General features: G+C 50.0%; 1 protein-coding gene across 22 annotated transcripts in view; it reads left to right on the forward strand.

The window, feature by feature from the left end:
• The first annotated feature begins 11,759 nt into the window (after window positions 1-11,759).
• Window positions 11,760-21,258, forward strand: part of ARMC9 (armadillo repeat containing 9) — a 190,006-nt gene continuing 180,507 nt past the window's right edge. For 9 of the 22 annotated variants that reach the window (XM_055109209.2, XM_063595605.1, XM_063595608.1 and 6 more), the window contains exons 1-2: window positions 11,764-11,869; window positions 19,460-19,551. In XM_055109209.2, coding sequence (XP_054965184.1) covers window positions 19,501-19,551 — 51 coding nt within the window. In that variant the 5' untranslated portion in view covers window positions 11,764-11,869; window positions 19,460-19,500. Of the gene's footprint in view, window positions 12,117-13,844; window positions 19,017-19,459; window positions 19,552-21,258 lie in introns of those variants that run through there. The other 13 variants (XM_063595609.1, XM_063595612.1, XM_063595613.1 and 10 more) reach the window with 6 other exon arrangements.

The raw sequence follows: 21,258 nt of genomic DNA on the forward strand, positions 1-21,258 counted from the left end.
AATGGGACATCCATCCCCTCAAGCATTTATCCAAATTTGAGTTGCCAACAGTCCAATTACACTCTAAGTTATTCCAAAATGGACAGTTATTGACTACAGCCACCCCGTTGTGCCATCAAATAGCAGGTCTTATTCAATCATTCTATTTTTTGTACCCATTAAGCATCCCCATCCCCTTCCAAGCCCCTGCTACCCTTCCCAGCCTCTGGTAACCATCCTTGTACTCTCTATGTCCATGAGATCAATCACTTTGATTTTTATTAATTATATTTATTTATGTATTTATTTTGAGACAGAGTCTCACTCTGTCGCCCAGGCTGGAGTGCAGTGGTGTGATCTTGGCTCGCTGCAACCTCCACCTCCCGGGTTCAAGAGATTCTCATGCTTCAGCCTCCCAAGTAGCTGGGATTACAGGCAAGTGCCACCATGCGCGGCTAATTTTTGTATTTTTTGTAGAGACGGGGCTTCGCCATGTTGCCCAGGCTGGTCTCGAACTCCTGAGCTCAAGCAATCGTCCCGCTTTAGCCTCCCAAAGTTCTGGGATTACAGGCATGAGCCACCGCGCCCAGCTATTTTGATTTTTAGATCCCACAAATAAGTGAGAAAGTGCAAGGTGTGTCCTTCTGCCAGGAACTCTCTCAGCTTTTCACCCTGTGCCCACCTATAAAGAGAATGCCACGCCCCTGCAAGTGCCCTCACCCAGGGGAAATGCACAGATGGCATGAGGGGTCCCACAGGTGGCTGGACACTCGTGCACCTCAATGTCAGGGACATGCTCCCACTATCTTGTGCTCCTATATGAGCTGGAAAATGTCCCCCTAAAATTCATTTCCACCCAGCGCTCAGAAGGTAACCTTATCTGGAAATAGAACCCTTGCAGATGTAGTTAGTTAAGATCTGGTCATATTGGAGTAGCGCGGTTCTCCAGCACCAGAAGCCAGCAGATAGGCAGGGATCAGAGTCTCCCTCCTAGCCTTCAGGAAGAGTTAACCCTACTGATCTGATGTCAGGCTTCTGGCCTCTGGAACTGGGAAGGAATCAATTGCTGTTGTTTTCAGCTGCCCAGCTGTGCTCATTTGTTATGGGAGCCCCAGCTGACTGATAAGCTACCAGGCATGGTTCCTTTCCCAAGGCCACCTCGTGATCCAACGTGGCGCCTGGGCTTCAGACGGTACATCTGCGTTCCAGCCATCAGGAGAGGGAGGAGGGAGAATGCTGAAGGCACAATCTTCCCCTTGAGGGACACTTCCCAGAAATTGTACACATCATTTCTGCCTTCATTTGGCCAGAGATTAATCACTTAGTGGTATGTGCCCAGCTAAAAATGTTTGGTTTGGCTGGGCGCAGTGGCTCATGCCTATAATCCCAGCACTTAGAGAGGCTGAGGTGGGCGGATCACTTGAGGTCAGGAGTTCGACACCAGCCTGACCAACATGGTGAAACCCCATCTCTACTAAAAATACAAAATTGGCCGGGCGTGGTGGCAGGTGCCTGTAATCCCAGCTACTCGAGGGCTGAGGCATGAGAATCGCTTGAACCAGGGAAGTGGAGGTTGCAGTGAACCGGGATCGTGCCACTACACTCCAGCCTGGGCAACAGAGCGGGACTGTCTCAAAAACAAAAATAAAACACAAACAAAAAAAATTGGTTTTATTCCTTTTATTCGTCTGGAAAAAGGGGAGAAGAAAGATGGAGGCGCTATGCTGCACACTGACACTCCACAATAAACAAACTTCCTCTATTAGATGTTTCTGGACCCTAAATCCCAAGATCCCCTGATGGAGCCAGTGCCTTCAGCACCTCCATGAGCAGCTCACCACCTTGCTAGCTCCCTTTCTCCCCAGCTCCAAAGCTCCTTCTAGGCCCCTTCTAGGCCAGGACACTCCAGGTCAGCCCCAGTGCCCCCATGGGACCACACACCCTCCACCCACTTCGGCACTGAGACGCAAAAGGCCCCCAGGCACGAGCACCCCCCCTCCTTGAAGGCAGTTCTGAGACCCCGGAGTCTCACCCTGCTCCTCTTGCCACCTCACCCTAGAGGACTTATGTAAGTATTCCTTCCTAATGAATCCATTGCTCCTCCTAAGAGGAAATCTGGAGAAAGAAATGTCCTTCATCTGCTACCATGGGACCCCATTACCTTTCCAGCCTGATTGGTCGGTTGGGCTTCCCCACCCACAGCCAGAAAACCCTCAAACTCAGAGCATCTCTTCCCTCCACCCCCACCGGCTAACGGGCCTGGAGTAAATGACACGGTGGGGTCCAAGCGGCTCAGGCTTCCTCAGCCTCAGAGCTCTCAAGGGGTGGGTTGAAAGCTTTCTTGAAAGCAGGGGGTCCCGCCTCCCCAAAACCCCTCCCACAGACTTCTCTCACTCTCCACATGTTTTCTGGCTGGTCCCAGGGACTCTCTTGCCTCTAGTAGGATGAATCCCAGAGATTTTTGGCTCCCAAATGGGACTCTGGTGCACCTCCTGGGAGCTGGGACCTGCTGCACCCTGTAGTTATGGGACTGGAAGACAGCTGCCAGGTCTTCGCCCGCAACATGGGGAGCACTGTCTCGATGCGTTCATCCTGACGGCTGGGCACTGACGGGCCAGGGAGCAGCTCTCTGAGCCTCAGCTCTCTCCATTTGATGATGCTGCCCCTTGGGTCTGTGCCAGTGTTCTGGTGTCAGCCTCCGGATGCACCCAGACCCTTGCAGGCCAACCTCTGTCAGGACAGCCCCAGTCCTCAGATAGGGTTTGCTTAAATCTAAAGGGTGGGCAGGGCTCATGTCACCTTTTTCTGGATAGCTTCTACGCCTTGATTCAAAGCAGGGGCCGCAAATACCTAGGGGAGTGGGTGACTTAACTCCATTTACTAGAAGTGTCTGAGCCTGAACAAGCTGCCGCCACACTGCACATAACTTCAGCACAACTGCCTCCTTCAGCACCTCCCCCAGGATCCCGGGGCCCCTTTCCAGGACCTGGTCCAGGCATGGAGAAATATTAGGACACGGCTGATCCTCCCTCCCACGGGAGGGGGGAGGAGGGGGCCCCCGGAGCTGAGATTCAGCCACTTGTTCTTTCCTCCTGCTTAGAACTCTGCCTCGTGGGCAGGAAGGGAGGCCTGGGATGGAGGCCGGCTCTGCCAGGGAGCCTGTAAGAGTGCATACTCTGCCTTGCAAGTGATCAGTGTGAAGAGCTCGAGTCAAAAAGGATCCTTTATCCAATACACTCAGAGGCATTTTAGAAAGTCAAGAGGGTGCAGCCATGCCAGGGTAAGGACTAGGCTCCCAGCCTCCAGGGAAGACCCTGGAAGGCCTTGGTGGCTCCTCTCTGGTTCTCAGCAGACCCAAGGTTACCCAGGCAGAGCGGACATGCAGTCCCAGTCCCACACAGGGCTGAAAGCGGAGCGGAGAGGGAGAGAGCGGGACGGAAGCCCAAAGACCGAGGGCACTGTAAAGTCCTACTTCCAGCCCTGCCCAGCGGGGCCAGCTCCACCCCTGACTTCTCAGGGATGTGAGCCAAAGAAAGCCCTTTTGGCTTAAGCTGTTTCGAGACAAGTTCCTATCACTGAATGTGAAGGATCTCTTCTTTCCTAAGACACCGGACAGTTCTGATCTGTCCTTTGTAAGGAGTTCAGGCAGGGAGGGAAAGGGCCAGGGGCCGGACCAGAGAGAACGTGCAGTAAGGGACCCCGGTGGGCCAGGGCTGCCGGCCGGCCAGGGCAGCTCCACAGTCAGGGGCTGGGGGCTAAGCCGGGGCGTGTTGAGAGGGGGCGGCTTGGGGGTCGGTGATGGGAGGAAAACAGGGAACCCAGGACGCCCGGGTGGGGACTGACTCTCCACTCCGGGGTGTATGTTTTCTGGGCGCCTCTAGCCGTCCTGACCGCTGGGCTGGCAGAGATGGAGCTGTGTTCCTGGAAATGACGGCCTAGGGGAGGTGGGGGTGCACCTGGGGCCAGGTCGGGCTGTGCTGGCTGCTCCCCAAGACTCTACCTGAGTCTCCCGCCGCAGCCAACCCCAATCCTTCCTACGCCGGAGATCACTGCAGTGACCCACCCTTCGTTAAGTGTCAGGCCACTGGGTAAAAATCCCTGCAGCCCCTCGCTCGCTTCTCTTGGCTGGAGGCCGCGGGACGGGCTCGCTCCCCGCGCCGGGACCCAGATCGGGAACTGGCCCCCACGCCAGTCTGGCTGCGTCTGGGCCGCTTCCCGGGCTGCTCCGCCGGCCGGATGCTCCCGCTGAGACATTTATCCTCGGCGGGGCAGGGCCCTGGGGGGGCTGCCCCGCCTGCACTGGCCGCGGGTCTCTCCTTGGAGTTGGCTGGGGTACCCAGTGGGCCCGCAGCTCGGCTTTCTTGGCCGCAGATGCTGCAGGGGCCCTGCCTAGGACCCTTGAGTTCCAGCAGAGGCACCCAGACTGCTGAGCCAGAAGATTTGCGTTTCTTTTCTTTTTTTCTTTGAGACAGAGTCAGGCAGATCACGAGGTCAGGAGTTCGAGACCAGCCTGACCAACATGGTCAAAACCCGTCTCTGCTAAAAATACAAAAATTAGCTGGGTGTGGTGGCACGTGCCTGTAATCCCAGCTACTCAGGAGGCTGAGGCAGGAGAATCGCTTGACCCCGGGAGGCGGAGGTTGCAGTGAGCTGAGATCGTACCATTGCATTCCAGCCTGGGTGACAAGAGTGAAACTCCATCTCAAAAAAAAAAAAAAAAAAAAAAAAAAAAAGATGTTCTCTGTGTGCTACCTCTTGCTGGTCACCCAGGTGTGTTGACCTGCCAGGAAACTACCCAAATGTGGTCACTTTAGCATCTATTCCTCCAGCTTAAACCAACATGCCACCCTCTGGGCTAACATCCTGTGCCCTGTGATGTGCTTTTTTAAACTTGCTTAGAAAGTGACAGTCCTCAGCCGGGCGCAGTGGCTCATGCCTGTAATCCCAGTACTTTGGGAGGCTGAGGCGAGCGGATCACGAGGTCAGGAGATCGAGACCATCCTGGCTAACATGGTGAAACCCCGTCTCTACGAAAAAATACAAAAAATTAGCCGGCATCATAGCGTGTGCCTGTAGTCCCAGCTACTCGGGAGGCTGAGGCAGGAGAATGGCGTGAACCCGGGAGGCAGAGCTTACAGTGAGCCGAGATCGCGCCACTGCACTCTAGCCTGGGCGACAGAGCCAGACTCCATCTCAAAAAAAAAAGAAAAGAAAAAAAGAAAGTGACAGTCGTCATGAAAAGTCTTAAGTGTCTATGTCTATGAACACCACTGATGAAAGCCCTAGCAATCTCTCCAAGTGTGCCTGCTTGGAAACCACCTGGGAATCCAGGCTTGCTCTTCCAGATGTTCATTTTGAGGCCTGAGTTTTTCTGCCAACCTCCTCCAGGCCACAGAACGATTGGGGCAGTGATGCGGCTCACATCTTTGGGACAGGGGAGGAAGGACACACACTAGAGGCCACAGTGGCTGCTCAGTGACTTTCAGGGGTCGCCTGCTTTACCGCCCACCGAGAGCTCTTTTGGGAGATGAATAGTTCCACCCGGTGTGCTCTCCTTCCAAGAAATCTTCAGCTTCCAGATATAAACAGCTTTGGGAAGGGGAGTGGGAGGAGAAGCAGCCTTTGGGAGACAATTGTTCCTCCACCCCTACATGGACTCCGGGCTGGGAAGATGAATGGACCTGCATACCCCACACATCATGAGTTTTGAGCAGCGACCAAGATCCAACTTTCCTGGAAGGAAATGTTCGCTTAAGCAGCATCTTGTAATTCATCTCTTGATTTACGCCGGGCATTTCAGTACGTTCCTCCTCCATCCCACTGATTAGATCCAGGCGCTGGGCCTGCCCAGAAACATGCTCTTGGTCTGAACTCCCCCTGCAGGAGCTCCCGGATGAGGCAACTCAGTGTGCTTAATTTAGGTGGCTTCACCCTTTTATGCAACTCAGGAAAGTAACATTTACCAACTCTCCCTCTTTGCTTGTGGTCTCAGCTCTTTGCCTTCCAACAAAGACAGCAGCCAGAAAGATGCCTGCTTTGCCTGCAAAGATGACTTCATTCATGAACTGTGTGTAGCAGGCCACAGAGGAGTGTGACCCTCCTGCCCCTAAAGTACTCAGGGCTAGGGCCCACAGAGGGCTCTAGGCTGCAGAAGAATCAGCTGTGTCCCCCACCAGAATCTAGAGCTCCACCAGTCCCTTCGATGTCCTATGCAAGGCTGAAGATATTGGCTAAAGTGTTCAGCATATTCCAAGGATTTAATTTGAGGTTAAGTTTTTCCCAGCACCAGTGTCATTATAATCCTAGAATCTGAGAGATGGGTGTATGGCGATTCACTAAACCATCCTCTGGTTTTGCATATGTTTGAAATTTTCATAATTAAACAATTTAGAAAGTCATCTTGGGCCCATTGGCAGTATGTGTCCCATTTTGGGAAAACTGGAGTGGTCAAACAAGAACATTTGGGGCAAATGGGATGCTTTGGCAGGTCCTAAGAGTGGTGAAGCTGAGGCAGCTGGTTCAGTGTATTGCTATGAACTCATGGAATATACACAGCAGAGCCAACCTAGAGACTGCCTGGAGGAAGCTTCAGACCTAAGCAGTTTTGCCTCTTGTGACAAAAGTATCCTTTGTACTCCCACGAGAACACATCGAATAAGTTAAATAGACTGAGACTGAGTCAGAGATTTTCCACCTAAATACTGGCATTATGCTTACACAAGTGTTCAGGATTCAAAGAAAGTCTTAAATTATAACTAAGGAATTATAGTAGTTTAATTATTTTTAAACTGTATCAAACCGTATCTATTTGTTCCATATCACACCTAGTCACGGGGATGATACAATTCAGAACCAACCCAGATCCTTGACAACTTGAGCTGCTGGTAAGAAGCCAGCTACTTCTGTATTTATTATAAGAAAATGAATCACCACCCCCATTGCTGAGGCCACTTTTAGTTGATATGACATTGTGAAATAAGAAAAATATATAATTAGGCTGGGCACGGTGGCTCACACCTGTAATCCTAGCACTTTGAGAGGCTGAGGCGGGCAGATCACCTGAGGTCAGGAGTTCGAGACCAGCCTGGCCAACATGGTGAAACCCTGTCTCTACTAAAAATACAAAAACTAGGTGGGCGTGGGGGCACGCACCTGTAATCACAGCTACTCGGGAGGCTGAGGCAAGAGAATCATTTGAACCCAAGAAGCAGAGGTTGCAGTGAGCTGAGATTGCACCACTGCACTCCAGCCTGGGTGACAACAGCAAAACTCTGTCTAACAAAAAAAAAAAAAGAAAGAAAAAGAAAGGAAAAATATATAATTGATCTCTGCCCCTGGCTCCTGGCACAGAGCTCCTAAAATTCTTGTCATTTCCTGAGTGATGGGGCACTAGGTGGATCTTTTTGTTCTATTTGGTCTTTGTCCCTTGCTCCTGATAAAGGGTCCTAATCCCTTGGAATTTCATGGGTGATGGGAACATCTAGTATTCTAATGAGATGACTCTTGGTGGGCTGGTCACCAGAAAAACCAAGCCAAGGTTAGAAGCTTGGAACTTTCAGCCCTATCCCCATCTTCTGGGATGGGGAGAAAAGCCAGAGATTGAGTTAATAATTGATTGTGCCGACCAGGGGCAGTGGCTCACGCCTGTAATCCCAGCACTTTGGGAGGCCAAGGCAGGTGGATCACCTGAGATCGGAAGTTCGAGACCAGCCTGACCAACATGGAGAAACCCTGTCTCTACTAAAAATACAAAATCAGCTGGGCGTGGTGGCGCATGCCTGTAATCCCAGCTACTTGGGAGGCTGAGGCAGGAGAATCGTTTGAACCCCGGAGGCGGAGGTTGCAGTGAGCTGAGATTGCACCATTGCACTCCAGCCTGGGCAACAAAGAGTGAAACTCCATCTCAAAAATAATAATAATAATAACAATCGATTGTGCCTGCATTACGAAGCCTCTGTAAAAATCCCTCAACCACAGTGTTTGAAGAGCTTCTAGACTGCTGAACCATGGAGGTACCTGGAGTGGGCATGGAAGGTCTGCGCCCCCATCCTTTGCCCTGGGTACCATCTCATCTGGCTGTTTATCTGTAACCTTTGTCACATTCTTTATAATGAGCCAGTACATGTGAGTGTTTCCTTCTATGAGCCATCCTAGTAAATTAATGGAACCCTCATTTATAGCCATTTGGTTAGAAGTATAGATGACAACTGCTACTTTTGACTGGCATCTGAGGTGGGGGACAGTCTTGTGGGACTGAGCCTTTGACCTATGGGATCTGATTCTAACTCCAGTCATTAGCTAGTATCAGAATTGAATTGTAGGACAACCAGTTAGTGTCTGCTGGATAGTTGCTTAGTGTGTAGGGAAAAACCTCCACACATCTGCTGTCAGAAGCATTGTGTTGAGGATGGGCATGGTGGCTCACACCTATAATCCCAGCACTTTGGGAGGCCAAAGCGGGAGGATCGCTTGAGCCTAGGCGTTCGAGACCAGCCTGGGCAACAAAGTGGGATCCCACCTCTAAGAAAAAAAAAAAAAAAAAAAAGCCGAGCATAGTGGTGCGCACTTGTGGTCCCAGCAGCTACTTGGGAGGCTGAGGCAGGAGGATCACTTGAGCCTGGAAGTTGAGGCTGCAGCAAGCTATGACTGTGCCACTTCACTCTAGCCTGGGCAACAGAGTTAGACTCTGTCTCAAAAAAAAAATGTGTTGAGTGTGAGAAGAGTAAAAGCAGTCAGTTTGGTTTTTCCTATCTCAAACAGACATATAGAAATTGTGTCTATATTAGTCTGGTCTCTTTTGGTTGCAAGTGACAGAAACCCAACTTGAACCAGTTTATTAATTAAAAGAATTTTTTTTTGTACAGACGGATTTTTTTTTTGTACAGATGGATGTTGCTATGTTGCGTAGGCTGGTCTGAAACTCCTGGCCTCAAGCAATTCTCCCACCTTGGCCTCCCAAAGTGCTGGGATTACAGGCATGAGCCACCATGCAGGTCCAAACCAGTTGAAATTAAAAAGATGGTTGAAGTCGGGTGCAGTAATATGTATAATCCCAGCACTTTGGGAGGCTGAGGCAGGCAGATGGCTTGAGCTCAGGAGTTTGAGACCAGCCTGGGCAACATGGCAAAACTCCGTCTCTATAAAAAGTACAAAAATTAGCTGAGCGTGGTGGCACATGCCTGTAATCTCAGCTATGAGGGAGGCTGAGGTGGGAGGATTGTTTGAGCTCAGGAGGCAGAGGTTGCAGCAAGCTGAGATTGTGCCACTGCACTCCAGCCTGGGTGACAGAGTAAGACCCTGTCTCAAAAAAATAAAAAATTAAAAAGACAGTTGATTGGAAGGATGCTGGAGGAGCTATAAGAATAAGTGCAGCTCCAGGGAACTCAGATCCTGGGACCAGGGATTTGATGTCCCCAGCACTTTCTTTGCATTTCTCTAGGTAATGGCTTCATCTTCTCAGTCTTTCCCATGTAGTGAATGCTGTAGGCTGCCCTGGAGTCTCACTTTACAATAACCTGACCACACTTTAACAGCAAAATCCCAGGGAAGGACTATCATTGGCTTTGCTTGGCTCACATGCCCATCCTGGACCCATCACTGAGGCCAGAGGGATGGGGTAAAATTGGTCCAGTTTGGACCATCTGCCCATCCTGTGGTCAGGGATGGGGTATGTTACCAGAAGGGAGAGGGGAGGTAGACAGACAAAGACAATAGCCACCACAATGACCATAATCCCGGCAGTCAGGCAAATGCACTCAGGAGGGAAAGCAAAGCAGGTGGGGTGTTCACGGCAGCTCAGAGCCCAGGGTCCAGAGACACAGAGACCTGGGTTTAGTCCTGGTCTCCTCAGTGGTGTAAACTTTGAGGAGTTTCTTAATCCCCTATGCCTCATGTTGTTCATCTTGCCAAAGACAAAACAGACAGGTCTAATCTCAGCTAATCAACCATGAGACAAAGAATGAGAAGCTGAAAAGTCTGTCCTTGGCCTTGCCGGCAGGCTCAGGCAGAAGGGAAAAGGTCTGCATTTGTCCTTGTCACAGGTAAACAAGGGGGTCATCCGTGCATCATATGGGAGGCATGAGAAAGACAGGACTGTGGGTCTGATGAAGTCATATGTGGAAGGGTAGTTCTTTCTGATAAGCTACTTCCCAGAACACAAAAGTGTGGAGGATTTTAGAAAACAAAAGGTTTGGGGGTGCGTGGGTGAGATTTCTTAACTGTAGCTGTTTTCTAAGAGCACACAGCTCAGGTTAATTACAACATTGTCAATCAGTAAAATGCTGAAAATATTATTCATCTCATAGATGTGGTGTGAGAATTAAAAACTTTTTTTTTTTTGAGACAGAGTCTCACTCTGTTGCCCAGGCTGGAGTACAGTGGCGTGATCTCGGCTCACTGAAACCTCCATCTTCCGGGTTCAAGGATTCTCCTGCCTCAGCTTCCCAAGTGGCTGGGACTACAGGCACATGCCACTACGCCCAGCTAATTTTTGTATTTTTAGTAGAGACAGGTTTCACCATGTTGGCCAGGCTGGTCTGAAACTTGTGACCTTAGGTGATCCACCTGCCTTGGCCTCCCAAGTGCTGGGATTACAGGTGTGAGCCACCGTGCCGGGCCTGGTGTGAGAATTAAAGAAAACAATCTATATGATTCACTTAGCACAATGCTGGGCACACATATAGGCTGCACGTTTTGCAAACAAAAATACAGAACAATATAACATCCTACATGCACAATAAAATGAAGCAGTATTCGGGATTTACTTATACTAAAACATTATCTAAAATTTACATTTAACTGTGTGTTCTATATTTTGTCTGGCATCTCCTGGCATACAGTTGTGTTGACGATAAATATTATGGCCATGGATTGAAGATTTATTTTCAATCCATATTACCTGGACAGAAGGTAGGGCTCTCTTCTACTAAATACAGCTTTTTTTCTTTTGGAAGACAATCCACTGGCAGGGTTGGGGACTGGGGAGGTGGTGGCCACAGCCCATCTTAGGGCTTCTTCAAAGGCGAGCTGACCTACCTTCTCCGTGCCCCATTCCCTGTCTCTGGCCCTGGTAGCCTCCTCCTTCTTGGAAGCATGGAGGTGGAAACACTGAGGTGGCAACGAGAGACTCCCACGGAATCTCAACGCCTGGAGGGGAGGGATTTTCTATCCATGGCCATCTCTTCACCCTCCAGCACAAAGTTGGGTGACTAGCAAGTGCTCATTCAGTGCTGATGAACTTCAGTTCAAAAGCATCAGGTGCAAAGAGAGGGAAGACGTGTGCTCCTGATTTATTTTTAATAGCCCACATTTAACATGGAAAACAAAAAGTTTCTCTGAAATCCTTGGAAACCGCTGCAGTGGGGCGGGACCCTGGTACCCGGAGCTTTAATGCACATCTTGGGCGTCACTTTTGGTTCTAAGGTGGCCCCAGGTCCCTCCTTTAAGATGGGAATAACCATGCCTGACTCTTTTCCCACGGACACCACACTGTCCTAGTTTGTGTTCTCTACGCGACCACGAGCTCCTTGAGACAAGGGGTTGAGCCTGCTCCGGCTCATCCCGAGAGCCGGCGCAGCGACTGGCGCAACGAAGGGGAAATGAACGAATGAATGAACGAACGAAAGTGGAGTGGTGGAGAGGACCACAGGAGACGCGGTCACCCAGCGCGTGAACCTTGACCACTGCTGGGCTGTGGACCCTCACTTCCGCCGCCAGGAAGTTTCGGGGTCGCCCACCTTCCCTCCCAGGCTGCTCCGCGTCGGCGGCGCCCCGCGCGATTGGCTGCGCCGGCCCCACGTGACGCCGGGGTGGCGGCGGCGGTTGCCCGGGTGACGGCTGCGGAGGTGGCGTCCGGGCTGGGATAGCGCGAGTGTCCGCGGCCGAGCAGCAGGTAAGCGCGTCCCCGGATGCAGCCGGGCCACCCTCCGCCCGCCGTCCTGGTGCTGGGAGGAGGAGCAGTGGGGTTGGAGGGCCGAGGCTCTGCGGACCTCTTGTTCCGAGGAAAACCCCGACGTGCCCGCTCCGCCGCCGCCGGATGCTACCACTTCTCGCCTGCGGTCCAGGGATCTTTCTTCGGCAAGGGCCGAGGCGGCCGCCTGGACATCCCAAGAAAGGACAGGCCCAGCTGCTTCCCGCAAGTAGTCCCTGATCTTTGCTGCAGTGGGCCAAACTTGGAGGGGGTCCCTCAAGCCGTCCAGCTGGTGGTGGCGGCGCGAGCGGGTTATCCGGGATTTAGATCCCCCTGATAATCTCCATCTGCTAGCCGCGTTCCTCAGGCACCCAGTGGAAGTCCAGACTTCACCTAATCTTAGGAAAAACAGGATGCGTGCTATGCAGATTCGGCTTCCATACAAATCCCATAATCCCACCCGTTTGTGGGCCCTAAATCTGTCTTATATAGGAATTCAAAAGCTGCCGCTGCAATCCCCAGATATAACTGGAAAAGTTTTTCTTAGTTTCCGCATAAAGGAGAGCACTGGTTCTCAAACTTGGGAGTGTGTAAAAGTCACCCAGGGAGCTTGTTTAAAAGGCAGATTTCTGGGCATGGTGCCTGCCACGGTGCTCAGTAAGACCAGGGTGGAGGCAGGAATTTTCATTTGCACAAGCGTGCCAGCTGATTCTGATTTAGGTGGTCCAGACTTTGGGAAATACTGTGTAGTGGTTCTTTTCAGCCGCTTAGTCACTTACTGTGGCTGTTGGGAGTGTGTCAGACTTCCTGGGCCTCAAATTGCCTCATCTGGAATGGGAAAATATAAACTATATTCACCTCTCAGGTTTACTATGAAGGTTAAATGTAAAACATTTTGCACATTGCCTGGCATACCATATACCCTCAATAAATGATCCCTATTATGATATAAAAGTTTAGAGAAAATTCTGTAATTTCTTTTTCTTTTCCTTTTTTTGAGACGGAGTCTTTCCATGTCGCTCAGGCTGGAGTGGAGTGGCATGATCTCGGCTCACTGCAACCTCCACCTCCTGGGTTCAAGCGATTCTTTTGCCTCAGCCTCCCTGGTAGCTGGGATTACAGGTGCAGACGCCACCACGCCCGGCTAATTTTTGTATTTTTAGTAGAGATGGGGTTCCACCATGTTGATCAGGCTGGTCTCGAACTCCTGACCTCAGGTGATCCGCCTGCCTCAGCCTCCCAAAGTGTTGGGATTACAGGTGTGAGCCACTGTGCCTGGCCAATTCTGTAATTTCTAAGAATGTTGAGTAATAGGATACCTAGCAGCACTCACATTCAATGACAGTTGATCACAGCAGATACTATTTAAACGGCTTAGGGAGGTCTGCTCTAAGGAGGTGATGTTTATTAGGCACAGTGGTTAACCAGGTGAAGAGAGGGAAGAGTGTTCTAGGTGGAGAGAGTAATATGCGCAAAGGCCTTGAGGTTGGCCTCAAGGTTTCAAATTCTCAGAAACTCACTTTTCCCGTTCCAGGGCCTTTAAAATGACATCCCCTCAACTCCGGCTTCATTTATTCATTATATGCCTCGAGTACCTTTCTTGCTTACTACACACTCTGTTAGGTTCTGGGGATACGAAGTTGAAATACAGCTCCCTGTCTTTGTGAACAGGGTTATAAGAAGTGCCAGGTGCAGTGGCTCATGCCTGTAATCCCAGCACTTTGGGTGGGTGAATCGCTTGAGGTCAGGAGTTCAAGACCAGCCTGGCCAACATGGTGAAACCCTGTCACTACTAAAATAATACAAAAATTAGGCCAGGTGTGATGGCTCACACCTGTAATCCCACCACTTAGGGAGGCTGAGGCAGGTGGATCACCTGAGGTCAGGAGTTCGAGACCAGCCTGGCCAACAGGGTGAAACCCTGTCTCTACTAAAAATACAAAAATTAGCTGGGCGTTGGTGGCGGGCGCCTGTAATCCCATATACTTGGGAGGCTGAGGCAGGAGAATCACTTGAACCTGGGAGGCAGAGGTTGCAGTGAGCCAGATTGCACCTTTGCACTCCAGCCTGGGCGACAAAAGTGAAACTCCATCTCAAAACAACAACAACAAAAAAATTAGCTGGGCGTCATGGCGCATGCCTGTAACCCCAGCTACTTGGGAGGCTGAGGTGGGAGAATCACTTGAACCCAGGAGGTGGAGGTTGCAGTGAGCCGAGATCCCGCCACTGCACTCCAGCCTGGGCAACAGAGCTAAACTCCATCTCAAAAAAAGAAAAAAAAAAAAAAGCCTTGGTAGGGAAAGAAGGGAGGGGTTTTTCATAGAAGACTTCTTGAAAGAGATTAAATCTGGCTTGGCTTAGAATCATGAGTCATGTTTGCCTGGGGGTGCAGAGCATACATCAACCACAGGCTTAGGATCCTGGAAGAGCTTGTTGCATGGGGGAATGGCCAGGAGTTCGCTGTTGGCAGGGTCCAGTGTGGGATTGGTGGAAGGGAGCAAGGAGAGGGATAAGGCAGGGGGAAGGTGGATGGATTTGAGGCATGGGTCCAGAAAAAGGCTGGAGAGGTGGGTGTCCTCCAGCAGCAGATGCCTTTCTTCTCTCCCCTTTTGCATCTGGCAGGGCTGGTGTGGTGCATGGGGAGGTGTCCTCCCTGCTCCTCATTACTGCTTCCAGATCACTACCCACTCCTTCACAAACCCCAGCTCCTTTGAAGCACATGGCAGATGCTGTACCCCTTGCCAGCCCTCCCTGAGGTAGCCACTTCCCAGGGCAAGTCTCTCCAGTTCCCTTGGAGCCTCCAGCACCCGGCTGGCTGCCTATCCCTTCATCTCTTTTACTTCACTTCTGGGGGTTTCCACATCCTGGCCCCTCCAGTTTCTTCATCCTCCTTACTTGCAGGCATCTCTTTCCTCCATCCTCCTCATCTGCCCACTCCCGTGGTCGGGAGCTTTTTAGTACTAGTCACCTTCAAAGTCTTGCCTTCAGGCATCTGTCCCACTCTCTGCCCACTCCTTTCCATCTTTCACACTCACTGGAATGTGCCTCCTTCAGCAGGTCTCAGACCCCACTGCTTCCTCACTGCTCTGCAGCCGCCTTATGTGTGTTCCCCTCCCCCATTCTTAACCTGATTAGTTCCAGTGTCCCATCATGGTTGTACTGTTTTCCCTTTCCTCTCTCTTCTAGAAGAACCTCTCACATTGGTTAACCTAACTCAGATAGCTGAAAGTGCCTGGAGAAGAGCTGCAAAACTGTGCAGACTGATTCCATTTTGGATTCAAGTCCAGAGATCTTAAATGGACTATAATACCAGCAACCCTGCCTTGTTGCTGTAGTCGCTTTGGTTCCCACCCTCCCTTCTCTTCGAACTGTCACCATGCTTCTTACTTGCAGCCGATGACCTTGTTTCTTTTTTTTTTTTTTTTTTTTTTTCACAGAGTCTCACTCTGTTGCCCAGGATGGAGTGCAATGGCACGATCTCGGCTCATTGCAACCTCCACTTCCTGGGTTCAAGCGATTCTCCTGCCTCAGCTTCCAGAGTAGCTGGGATTACAGGCGCCTGCCACCACACCCGGCTAATTTTTGTATTTTTAGTAGAGATGGGGTTTCACCATGCTGGTCAGGCTGGTCTTGAACTCCCAGCATCAGGCGATCTGCCTGCCTTGGCCTCCCAAAGTGCTGGGATTACAGGCGTGAGCCACCGTGCCCAGCTGATCTTGTTTCTTGTTTCACTTTTTTTTTTTTTTTGAGACAGGGTCTTACTTTGTCACCTAGGCTGGAGTGCCATGGCGTGATCCCGGCTCACTACAGCCTCAACCTTCCTGGTTCAAGTGATCCTCCTGTCTCATCCTCCCCAGTAGCTGGGATTACAGGCACACACCACCACACCCAGCTAATTTTTGTATTTCTGTCGAGATGAGGTTTCACCACGTCGCCCAGGCTGGTCTCGAACTCATGAGCTCAAGTAATCTGCCTGCCTTGGTGTCCCAAAGTGCCAAGATTACAGGTGTGAGCCACTGCACCCAGCCTGTTTCACTTCTAATCACTAAATCTGTGTCTTTGCTCAGCACCCATATTCTCTGCTATCCCTCTGAATGCCGTTCCTGCTTCTCCCTTAAACTCCAGGCTCATATATCTGTAAGAATTAAAGAAAGAGGAGAGAAACACGAAGGGTGACTCGACAGTCAACAGGTTTGTTTCCTGGGTAACGGCCAAACTTCACCCTCTTACAATGGGCCTCGGTATAACAGTGGGCCTTAATAAGGACATTCTGTTCCCTTCAGGTGCACTAAGGGAAGCTAAAAGCAGACTTGGGGGGTATGCCTGCAGCTGCAGAAAGTTGTATAGGAACAGACACACAACTCTCCCTCCCAGATAAGCACAACAGAGAGACACAGAAACAGTTCAAGCCTTTGATAAACTCTCCCACCCTGAATCCTTAAAAACTCTTAGTCTGTAGGAGAGTGTGGCTCTGACCTAACTCGGTCGGAAGTCCCTCCCAGGTTTGAAATAAACCTGTTGACTGTCGAGCCACCCTTCGTGTTTCTCTCCTCTCTCCTCTTTCTTTAGTTCTTACAATACCCACTGACCATTTCGGAACCTCCACTGGAATGTCTAACGGGCAGCTCAGACTTACAGCCAAAACAGAGCTCTTGGTTTGACCTCAAAACAGTCCTTCCCCAGGTTTTCGTTGACTCAGCAAATCACATACTCTTTGGCCAGCTGCTCAGATCCCAGGGTTTTTCCTTCCCTTCTTCCCCTCATGTCCCACAACTAACTGGTCTGCAGATTGTGCCTCTTCTGCCTTTTCCATCTGGACTCACAGCACTCATGGCCCCTCTTGCTTATCCAAATGATGCTCATGGCTGGCGTGGCCTGAGCAGTACTCATCTCCCTCTTCCCACTCCCCTCCAGTCTTCTCTGCAGAGCAGGCAACATGCATATTAAAAAATGGACATCAGCAGCCGGGCGTGGTGGCTCACCCCTGTAATCCCAGCACTTTGGGAGGCAGAGGAGGGAGGATTGAGCCCAGGAGTTCAAGACCAGCCTGAGCAATGGTGAAATCCTGTCTCTGAAAAAACCAAGGCTGGGCGTGGTGGCTCATGCCTGTAATCCCAGCACTTTGGGAGGCCGAGGCAGGTGGATCACCTGAGGTCAGGAGTTCGAGACCAGCCTGGCCAACGTGGTAAAACCCCGTCTCTACTAAAAATACAAAAATTAGCTAGGCATGGTGGCGGGTGCCTGTAATCCCAGCTACTTGGGAGGCTGAAGCAGGAGAATTGCTGAAACCCCGGAGGTGGAGGTTGCAGTGAGCCGAGATTGTACCATTCTACTCCAGCCCAAGCAACAACAGCGAGACTCTGTCTCAAAAACAAACAAACAAAAAAAAACCTCACCAAAAACCAAACAAATGAAAAAACCAGAAAACAAAAGACTTGGGGCATAGTGGCACACTCTGTAGGCCCAGCTACTCGGGAGGCTGAGGTGGGAGGACTGCTTGAGTCCAGGAGTTTGAGGCTGCAGTGAGCTATGATCATGTCACTGCACTCTAGCCTGGGCAACAGAGGGAAACTCTGTCTCAGGAAAAAAAAAAAAAAAAAGGACATCAGTGGTGTCAGTCCCCTCCTCCATACTCTCTCTGAGCCTCCTGTTACTGTCAGCCTAATGTCCAAGCCACTTACCAGCTCTGTAAGGCCCACCTGACCTGGCCCCGGCCCCCCATTGCCTGCTGCTGTCTGCCTCACCTCTAGCTACATCCCAATACCCCAAGACTGCAGAGCTCTTCAGCCTGAAGCCTGTGCACTAACAAAGCCCTCTTCCCCAGATCCAGGTGCTCAATCTTTGCTGAAATGTCGCATTCCCAGTGAGGCCATCAACCACTCTATCTAAAATAACCCCATACCCATCTCCTTCAGGTTCTGTCCCTTTCCTTGTGCTGTTTTCTTCATGTCTGGAATCAATTTCCACTCCGTCCATGTTTTTGAGCCTGTACTGTGTGCCAGGCACTGGTCTAGGCACAGGGGAACACCTGTCAGGTGCTGTTGAGAAAAATCAAGCAGCACAAAGGGCTGAGAAGTGATGGGCCGACCTCTTAGAAAGGGTGGTCAGTTAGGCAGAGACCTGAATGAGACGTATCTGAAGGAAGGGCAGTGAGCCAGAGTTCACGAGGGCAGGCGTGTGCTTTGGGTGTTCAGTGGGTGTCCACAGGAACCACACAGTGGCCAGTGTGGCTCAGGTTTACAGAACAAATGGGAGTGTGTCAGAGGCCAAGTTGTCTAGGGCTTTGGGAGTTGAGCCTAAGGAACCTGGCCTTCATCTGGAGGGCGCTGGAACCACAGGAGGGTCCCAAGCAGGAGGGGAATGCTCACTTGTTAAAAGTGTAGAAATTGGATTGAAGTGGAGAGAAAGGAGATGGGGAGGCAGTGGCAGAAAAATGTAAGGTTACAGACTCAGAAGAGATCTGACTGAGTGTGGTGGCTCATGCCTATAATCCCAGCATTTTGGGAGGCCAAGGCGGGAGGATTGCATTACCCAGGAGTTTGGCAGCTTAGTAAGACCCTGTCTCCCTGTCTCTACTTAAAAAAAAAAAAAAAATTACCTGGGTATGGTGGCATGCACCTATAGTTCTAGCCACTGGGGAGGCTGAGGAGGGAGGATCCCTTGAACCCAGGAGTTTTAGCTTGCAGTGAGCTGTGATTGTGCCATTGCACTCCATCCTGGGCAACGGAGTGAGATCCCATCTCAAAAAAAAAAATTCGATGAGTTCTGATACATTCTGAATTTTATAGATGAAAAAAGGCTCTGCACTTCAGTGAGCTGTCTCAGATCAGGTGCCAGTGAATGGCATGGTTAATATCAGAGCCCAGACCTTTTCATTCCTCTGGGGTTACGGGCAACTGCTTTGGGCTGAGCCTGGGGTGTGGGCCATGGGGAATGACTGCTTTGGGTACTCCTTGAGGGAGGGCTAGTAGAAAGAGTAGGAAGAGTTTCTTTTGACTTTAGCCATTGTATTTCCTAGTGCCGCTGAACAAATGACCATAAACTGAGTGCTGTCAAGCAACAAAGATTTAATATCTTCTAGTTCTGGAGGTCAGAAGTCTGAAATGGCTTTCACTGAGCTGAAGTCAAGGTGTCTGCAGTGCTTGATCATTTCTGGATGCTCTGGGAGGATCTGTTCCTTGCCTTATGCAGTTTCTAGAGGCTACTTACCCTCCTTGTCTTATGCCACTTTATCCCCTTTAAAGCCTGCAGTGGCTGTTGAGTCTTTCTCACATCTCATCATGCTGACACTGACCCTCTTGCCTCCGTCTGCCCCCCTCCCTCTGCTGTGACTGCCTTGGGCCCACCTGGGTAATCCAGGATCATCCCCCAATTTAAAGGTCAGCTGATGAGCAACCTTAATTCCATCTGCACCTTAATTCCCCCTTGCCGTGTAACCTCACGTATTCACAGGTTCTGGGGATTGGGGCATGGATGTCTTTGGGGGCCATTATTCTGCTCACCACAACCACCTTTTTGTAGTTTCATAGGTGGTTGAAATGAAAGCTGTTGTCTTGTATTTTTGCCTTCTAGAGATTTTTGCTGTGAGAATTAATTACCAGTAACAGTTCAATATGGGGGACATTCTGGCTCATGAATCTGAATTACTTGGACTAGTGAAAGAGGTAGGTATATTATACAAAACAGAGGTCACAGAGAAACAGATCTTGAAAACTTGTGTTTTAAAATGCAACAAACTATTTAGTGCCTTGTAATGTTTCTAATATTGTTATGTTGGAGCTATTTTTCTATTATATAATATTCCATGTATTTACATTTTGGTTTTATAACTAAACAAATCTTAAAGCCACTTAAAAAGTCCCTTGAAAGAAAATTATAAAAGCAATACATGTCCATGGTAAAAGATTCAAGCACTACAGAAGTATAAAAAGGAAATTTCCCTCCCAGACTTTTTTCTATGTATAGTAAAAATATATTCACATGCCTGTAGTTTGTTTTACAGAATGGGATGATACATTGTTCTATAGCTTGCTTTTTATCTGCCAACAATAATATAGCATGAACATCTGCCTATGATCGGCCCTAGACATTTGAATGCCATAGAGTATTTCATTGAGTGGCTGCATCATAATTTTTTTAACTCATTGTCTGGTAATGGCCTAGGTTTCCTACGCTTAAAGCTTTGACAAGTAGGGCCCAGGCCTTAAACTTTCTGGTGCTAAAGAAATGGTTCGCGCTTGCTGCTGCTTAACTGTGTGAGTAACCATCTGCAGGTTGCGAGAGCCACGGGCCTGGAGCAGGGATGAGGCACCCACCGTGCAACTGCAGATTTGGAATTTGGTGGTGTGATGGTGAATATATTCTTTTTTAAAAAATTTACATTTAAAAATCTTTTTAGAGACAAGGTCTTGTTCTGCCGCCTAGGCTGGAGTGCAGTGGCATCATCATGGTTCACTGTAGCCTTGAACTCCTGGGCTCAAGCAATCTGCCTGCCTCAGCCTCCTGGGTAGCTGAGACTACAGACGTGCACCACCATGCTCAGCTAGGTTTTATTTTAATTTTTGTAGAGATAGGATCTCACTCTGTTGTCCAAGCTGGTCTTGAACTCTTGGCTTCAAGCAATCCTCCTGCCTCAGCCTCCCAAAGTTGTGGGATTGCAGGCATGAGCCACTGCACCCTACCTATATAACACATTTTCTTTTAAAAATTTATTTATTTGAGATGGGGTCTCGCTTTGTTGCCCAGGCTAGTCTCAAAGTCCTAGGCTCAAGCGATCCTCCTACCTCAGCCTCCCAAAGTGTTGGGATTACAGGCATGAGCCATGCCACCTGGCCTATACCATTTTTTCTTTTTTTTTCTTTTTTTTTGAGATGGAGTCTCACTCTGTCGCCCAGGCAGGAGTACAGTGGTGCTTTCTCTGCTCACTGCAACCTCCACCTCCTGGGCTCAAGCGATTCTCCTGCCTCAGCCTCCCGAGTAGCTGGGACTACAGGCACGCGCCACTGCGCCTGGCTAATTTTTGTATTTTTAGTAGAGACGGGGTTTCACCTTGCTGGCCAGGCTGGTCTCGAATTCCTGACCTCGTGATCCACCCGCCTTGGCCTCCCAAAGTGCTGGGATTACAGGCTTGAGCCACTGCTCCTGGCTGGTAGTTCTATTTTTATTTTTTTTGAGGAACCTCCATACAGTTTTCTATAATGGCTGTACCAATTTACAGTCGCACCAAGAGTGCACAAGTGTTTCCTTTCCTCCACATCCTTGCCAAGACTTTTTATCTTTCGTCTTTTTTGTAATAGCCATTCTGACAGGTGTGAGGTAATTAGGTCTCTGTGGTTTTGATTTGCATTTCTCTGATTGTTAGTGATGTTAAG

This window comes from Pan paniscus, chromosome 13 (genome assembly GCF_029289425.2).
Source record: "Pan paniscus chromosome 13, NHGRI_mPanPan1-v2.0_pri, whole genome shotgun sequence".
NCBI classification, from domain to species: domain Eukaryota; kingdom Metazoa; phylum Chordata; class Mammalia; order Primates; family Hominidae; genus Pan; species Pan paniscus.